We start from the raw sequence: 7,329 nt of genomic DNA, 5'->3' as shown, positions 1-7,329 counted from the left end.
TGTCCCTTTTAACTGCTTCTGCTTTTCCATTATATGAATAAATTATATTTAAAAAGTTATAATTGAAACGTTGTTTAAAATGGTAATATATTACAATTGTATTGTTTTTACTGTATTTTTAATGCAGCCCCCCCCCCCAAGGCTGAGTATGTATTATATCACTTCACAGGGTTTCTGCAAGTCTTAAGAGTCTTAATTCACCCTTTCACAATTTAAAGCCTAAAAAAGGTCTTAAATGAGAGCACAAAGTATTTTAAATTCTTAAAGTAATGACATTAAATGTTACACGCATTGAAGAAAAAACAAAAAACTCTATATTGTAGTTTTGTCTTTCAGTACAAATATCTAAACGACCTAAAATCAGGATACTTTACTCTAAATACAAATATAATATGGAGTATGTGTGTAATGTAAAATGTAACAATTAAATAACCGTTAATTAAAGTGAGTTTTTTTTTTTAATCGTAAGTTTTTTTCATTTTGATCAGTTTCACATTTTGCTTCTAAATGTCTGAGAACATGTCTTTTTTTTTTTTTTTTTTAAGCCTGAAACTAAAATGTTGCTCTTTTTAATCATTAATCATGCACACCATTTTTCTGGCCTCATATTAATGGAGACACATAATAGATATAGCTTTTGAGAAATAAAAAATAATTTGTACACACAGGACCTTTTAAAATGGCAATAATAATAATTAAAAACAAAAATACACAATGGTTCATTTGAGAATTTTGACCAATTATCTCTAATTGGCAAAAATCACCTAAATGCAAAATAATCGCTGCGTTAAAAAAAAAATGTAGTTACTGAGAGTGGTGTAATTGTTCGTTAGTCAATAATGGACCCTGTTGTCATGTGTACCACATTCCTTTGAAGCACATGTGAAAAAAAAGCCCAGCATAATTCTCTCCACCCAGTATTACCACTTGGCAAATACGGTTTATAGCTCTAGTTCATAGTCTGATTCACCACAATGGGATTCTGGATATTGTTGTTTTACTACTACGTCATTATTTCGACTCACCCGTCCAGTCTTTGCAAATAATATGAATTCTGAATTTTACATGTTCACACAGAGAGTACAGAGAAAATGTCAGTAACTTATACCTATAAACAGCGGTTCATTTGCTTCATGTCTAAGCAGGTCTTGTTAAGCTGGTTTTACCAACAAACACAATTTAGATTATTTGATCACAAACACGTCAGGCATTTACCGGAGCTGCAAAACATACAGCCTAGTTTGTCCTAGAAAACCAATATAATGGGGTCCATTTTGATGCATATTACATTATTAATTATTATGTAACACTTCCCTCAAGAAACTAGGAATCGAATATTATTGATATATTGTATGAATAAACTCCACACCTCTGTTTTTGATGTCATGTGCCTGTTTGGTGGGAATTAAGTCACCAGTATGTGGAGGGTTTGTTGACTTTAACATTAGTCATTCAAACAGACGTTTGCTTTATTTTCCATTTTAGGTGTCAGATAGTTTGATCACATGTTGCGACTTTGGCCACCTTGACATTGTACTTGTGGCATGGGCAATGAAAACGTGTTCTGTGCTATAGGATTAAAGCAAAAAGTGTTTTCACACGATTCAAGCGTTTTTCACAGCTTACAAAGTAGCAACAGTCAGTCTTTGGAATTTCAAAGCACTTTTCATGTCCAAAGCACCTCCCAGTTTCTACCTGGGATTCACACACCCTCATGAAAAACTCTCTCCCCTCCCTTCAGCTTCTTTTTATAGGAGTTGATTAGTATCTGCCAGGCATATTACTGAGCATAGACACCAGCCAGGTTGACTTCTACTCCAGAATCTATCTGTATCCTTGATACAAGATGAAGACAAACACAGTGATCCGTTTGATGTCATTGATGTCTATCTGGATGTGGACCGGAGAAGGCAAGTGCATTTTAGTCTTAATTATCAAGGTTGGTTCTTTTTAGATGGGGGTTACTATAGAGACCTGGTTTCTGCGTTACATCACAAATGCACTTAGTTATATTTTAATTACATTGTTTGCCTTATCCTTCAGTTTAAATGGAGTGAGGCTTTCTCAGGCAATAGCTCATTAAAGACAGAGTAAAGTGTACACAAATGTCTCATTCAATTTTCATCATGTTGGCTTAGATGTTGGATGTCGGACAAAGATGATTACAGATTAACAAGCTAAAAATCTTCCTTCCGTTCAGCAAAAATACCCAGGCGACTATTATGAACAAATGAGTAAGATAATTCATGAAATCTTATTGAAGGATTGTACTAGTGGCCCACTGATGCTAATGTCTAGCATGTCCATTCATTATGTACATTTTCAATATATACATATATATTGAAAATGTACATAATGAATGGACATGCTAGGCATTAGCTTCAGTATATATAGTAAAGGTCACTGCTAAACTTGAAAGAAAACAGAAAAATAAAAAATATTGGTATCAAATAATAAATATACAATGCTGTGATGATACATGGGGACATATAAATTGGCTAATATTCCTATATATATAATTTTTTTTTATCATTTTATTTGTTGTCCAGGGTCACATATACATACATATATATGCAGAATCTTAATAATTTATACAAAGTAAGAGGGATCATAAAAATCTTCCATGTATAATGACACCTCATTAAGAATCAAACATATTTAAACTTTTGAATGGGGTCACTTTGTAAGCTATTATTTCGTCTTGTGTACTATATATGTTATAAATAGTTGAAATAGCTCACTGAGTTATTAATTAGTATGTCATAGGATGCCACACATCACACTTTTTTTTTTTAAATGACCTACTACCGAGATACAGAATACAGATACAATGACGCCTTTCGTATGTCATGTTCATACTAGTTGTAAAAACAGAATCTATATTGAGACTCGAGGGAAACACACACTAGTAGGCAAGACTCAGCCTGTATGTTCTGTTTCGTGGAATCAAACATATTTAAACTTTTGAATGGGGTCACTTTGTAAGCTATTATTTCGTCTTGTGTACTATATATGTTATAAATAGTTGAAATAGCTCACTGAGTTATTAATTAGTATGTCATAGGATGCCACACTCATCACACTTTTTTTTTTAAATGACCTACTACCGAGATACAGAATACAGATACAATGACGCCTTTCGTATGTCATGTTCATACTAGTTGTAAAAACAGAATCTATATTGAGACTCGAGGGAAACACACACTAGTAGGCAAGACTCAGCCTGTATGTTCTGTTTCGTGGCCAGTTTTCCATCAATACACCTGTAGCACTGCAGTTACAGCATTTAGGGTTGGTAGGTGTTACACAATCCTTTCTGCCCTAGGACAGGTGCATGTGAATCAGACTGAACCTGCTATTATTCTGTGACAGACTTAAATGGGGATCAAGTTGGAACAATGAGGTCACTTTAAAAATGGCTCTTCAAAGTCTTTTTCTCTGTCTACAGGTCAGATATTCCAGCCTGAGCTTGCATCTAATGCTTTCTTAGCCAAGGTCACCAGTAATACAGTGATACTGAAGCAGCCGTATTGTGTATTTAATCAGCCGTGCCCTGGCTGTGAGATATGGCTGGTGGCTGGGCTGTGCTCAGGTAAATCGTCTTTAGAAATTGTAATAATATTTCACAATATTGCTGTTTTATGTATTTGATCAAATAAATGCAGCCATATTGAGCATAAGAGGCTAAAGAAAAGATCTAATGCAAACTCTCCCATCTGTTTGCATTATCAATCCTCTTTCACTTTTAGCAAACGGCAGCTTTGATGCTCTAGTACACAGCTCAACTACCAACATCCTCAGCTTGTCACCCTACCCAACAGCATTCAACCCATCATCAAACAACTTCTTTCTGACCAGAGTTGGACTTCTGTCAGACTTCCCCTGTAATCAGTACCCCAATGATCGCTACTTCGTAGTCGGCGCTGATGGGATTTGTAGTGGCGTCAACTGTAATGGAGTATTACCTGATGGATCCATCGTTTGGTAGGACCTTTTAATGCATTGTGCAACATGAATGGAAGAAATTATTTAAGACAAAGTTCCAAATCTGCCATTCTAAAAACCCATAATACATTTGTGTTGACTCTGAAATGCCTTTTTAAGATAAAAGAGCATTTTGATGCCATGTGGTCATTAGATAGCTATACATTTAGCTGAACTACAGTGCATAGCGATGGCAAAACACAATGAACAATTGCCTAAAATGTCCACCCCCATTAGTTAAATTTTAGAGAAATTTTGCAAGCAAAAATAAAATCCGAGAGCATTCTAACCCTGCATAGACAGCAATGCAACTGACACGTTCAAGGCCCAGAAAGGTAGTAAGGACGTTGTTAAAATAGTCCATGTGACATCAGTGGTTCAACCCTAATTTTATGAAGCTACGGGAATACTTCTTGTGCGCAAAGAAAACAAAAATAATGACCTTAATTAACAATTTCTTAACTTCCGTGTCAGTCTTCGCTTCGCCGCACGTTCACAAGGGTACCACAACGCATTCGTCGTTATTTTTGTTTTGTTTTGCAAAATGTTACAGTTGAACCACTGATGTCACATGGACTATTTTAATGATGTCCTTACCTTTCTGGGCCTCGAACGTGTCGGTTCCATTGTTGTCTATACAGCAGGATCAGAAAGCTCTCAGATTTAATCAAAAATATCTTAATTTGTATTCTGAAGATGAACGACATGAGGGTGAGTAATTAATGACAGAATTGTCATTTTTGGGTGAACTACCCGTTTAACGCTCACACAGAAATCCCTTTCAAACCAAACAGTTTTCTGTTGGCATGATGTGAATTTGCGAGACAAACTTGAACCCAAACTAAAACTGAGGAAATATTTTGCCCTCATGCAAAACTGACCACACCTTCAAAAATCCAAACCATTTTAGTGAATAATATGTTAATATAATATGTTAATATGTTGATAAATTGATCAACTATTTATTTGAACAATATCACACAAACAATAATGCCATTGCGAAATATCAGCATGTCTGTGATGATATTCAGGTCCACAAGTGCACAATTGCAAATATAAGATTTCTTTTACACAACAGCTAAATAAACAAGAAATTTATTAGATTTAGACACAATATTGACATTTACTTAGTTTTTTCTCTTCAACAAAAAATAGTTGAAAGCTCAGCCAACATTTGCACATTTCTGAGCAACACACAGCAGTTCTATTCATTCCTGAATGAATCAGTACATTTGAACCAATCGGAATCACTGAATCATTCACTCATAAAAACAAACACTTGTCGCCACCTACTGGTGTAACAATGTAACCTGCAGAAAGAGTTACTGAAAATCCCCACATCTAATGCGCAGACTTACAATATTTATTTATTTATTTACAAGAATGCTGGTATTCTTCTCTAATGGTGTCCTTAAAGGAGATTGTTATCTGAATCATTGGATAGTTTTATGTTTTAAACGATTTTTTAAATCACTTTACATTGACTGTGTCTTGACTGAAGTTTCAAAGTAGCTTCTTAAACACTAGATTTGAGTTTGCTTTTAATGTATTGAAACAATTTTTCACTTACAGTTTCAAGTATCTTCTAATCGATGCTAATGGGGCTCTTGTTAATTCCTCAAACTGGTCTGGCAACATCACTCTTCCCAAACGTAAGAATTCATATAAAATCCTTTGAATTATTGCTAAATAATATTGGAGTCATCCTAATAGCTTAAATAGAGTTAATAGCTATCTTAATAATCTATTCATACAGTACTACCCCTTCACACTATTTATGATGGTCTGAGTGCGAGATCTGGTGCCATGGTTGTAATTACTACTATCCTATGTGTGGCTGCGGCTCTGCTTTTACTTATTTTCCTCATCATGTTATGTGTTACCTGGTGAGTAAATTACACTTAAATCACACTTGTGTACATATATGATATGTTATCATATATTATTTCTTAATTGTCCAAATGTAATTTGTTTTTCTAACACATGACTGAATCTTCTCCATCCAGCTGTAGGCCTACCAAGAAAGACGGTAAGCAAATCTCAGTCATGAACTCAATCCGTATCCCCCGCTATGACACCCACAACCTAAAGGATAGTGTGCACCCCTACGACAACCCTGCTTACCAGTCGGACTTGAAAAATTACTCCACATCATCCACTCTGCCCAAGGATGGCGCACGAAAGCTGTGAGCTCCCAAAGACACCATCACTGCACTGCATATTCCAGGGGAAAGCAAACTACTTTGCAGTATTTTCTCTTTCATTGTTAGTTACAAGGCACAATAGAGGACAGGAAGTAAACTTGAAATTAACCCATCAACTCTATGGCACTCACATCTTGTATATGTTACATTGCTGTTTTGCCTCAGAAATGTTTCCTGTGTAGTATCAAACCAGAATGGTATAAAAGCTTCTTTTTAGTCATCATCTTCCAGCTTTTTGAAAACTCGTGTGACCTCAGTATTGTTTGCGATCAAAGGAACAGATAGAACAGAACTGCACTACACGGACTACAACATGCAAATTCACTAGATGGCGCTGTTTAGTAGGAAATATGCGGTAGAGTGACAGTCATACTGTAGTATTTACTAGTGCAGTGTTTTCGAACCTTTATTGTCTTAGGGGGTCATATAGGTCTAAATAACCCTTTATCAACAAACCAGGTGAATTTGTTTCTTTTAACTCATATTATACTGGATATCTTTTATTATTAATATTCTTAAAACTTTCTTTTTTTCTTTCTTTTTCGTGTTTAATCATGATTAGTCATCATTCTCTTAGTTAGTGGTTTTATGAGTCGTTTTAATCTTTGTTGGCTGTGTATGTGCTATATGTATACACATAATCATTTAGGTTAAAATGTTATTAAGTTTAAGCTTGAGCTTTAGGTTAAAATGTTATGAATTTACTTATAATACAGGTGTTTTAAAGGGGTCATATGATGCTTTTTTAAAGATCATTATTTTGTGTATTTGGTGTAACAGAATATGGTGACATGCTTTAATGTTTAAAAAACACATTATTTTTCAAATACTGTACATTATTGTAGGTCCTCTATGCCCCGCCTCTCTCAAACGCTTCGTTTTCGACAAAGTCCCTCCTTCCAACAAGCGCAGTCTGCTCTGATTGGCCAGCTGACCCAGTGCATTGTGATTGGCCAAACACCGCAAGCACTTGTTGGAAATGTAACGCCCCTTACCATAATCATGAGCTTCATCTTTCAAAATAAATGTAAAGACAGAGCCCGAAAGGGGAACAGAGTCACGTGACAGACACAGTGATTAAGCTGGTATGTGTTTGCAGTACACAAGCCACGGTTAAGACAGCTGAATCCACTGTGATGTG

General features: G+C 35.4%; 1 protein-coding gene across 2 annotated transcripts; it reads left to right on the top strand.

Annotated features, from left to right (window-relative positions):
• The first annotated feature begins 1,770 nt into the window (after positions 1 to 1,770).
• On the top strand, positions 1,771 to 6,411 carry LOC107600792 (uroplakin-3a-like). Of its 2 annotated transcripts, none has more exons than XM_016292759.1 (6): positions 1,771 to 1,910; positions 3,449 to 3,592; positions 3,822 to 3,984; positions 5,557 to 5,636; positions 5,741 to 5,870; positions 5,991 to 6,411. In XM_016292759.1, exons 1-6 carry the CDS (start codon positions 1,847 to 1,849, stop codon positions 6,172 to 6,174), a joined length of 765 nt encoding a protein of 254 aa, XP_016148245.1. In that variant the 5' UTR covers positions 1,771 to 1,846; the 3' UTR covers positions 6,175 to 6,411. The 2 variants fall into 2 exon arrangements, with proteins under 2 accessions (XP_016148245.1, XP_016148244.1); XM_016292758.1 differs by having other exon boundaries at positions 3,750 to 3,984.
• The last annotated feature ends 918 nt before the right edge of the window (positions 6,412 to 7,329 follow it).

This window comes from Sinocyclocheilus grahami, unplaced genomic scaffold (assembly GCF_001515645.1).
Source record: "Sinocyclocheilus grahami isolate Dianchi unplaced genomic scaffold, SAMN03320097.WGS_v1.1 scaffold291.1, whole genome shotgun sequence".
In the NCBI taxonomy this organism is placed as follows: Eukaryota; Metazoa; Chordata; class Actinopteri; order Cypriniformes; family Cyprinidae; genus Sinocyclocheilus; species Sinocyclocheilus grahami.
Note: the sequence above shows the minus strand (reverse complement) of the source record. Positions and strands in the feature narration are given on the sequence as shown.

What these genes read in the sequence shown, in the direction of transcription:
- LOC107600792 (XM_016292758.1), top strand. Translation starts at nt 1,847, where the DNA reads ATGAAGACAAACACAGTGATCCGTTTGATGTCATTGATGTCTATCTGG. An exon ending in GGTGGCTGGGCTGTGCTCAG is followed by an intron (nt 3,593 to 3,749) that starts GTAAATCGTCTT and finishes TTTCACTTTTAG; the next exon opens with CAAACGGCAGCTTTGATGCT. An exon ending in CAACATCACTCTTCCCAAAC is followed by an intron (nt 5,637 to 5,740) that starts GTAAGAATTCAT and finishes CTATTCATACAG; the next exon opens with TACTACCCCTTCACACTATT.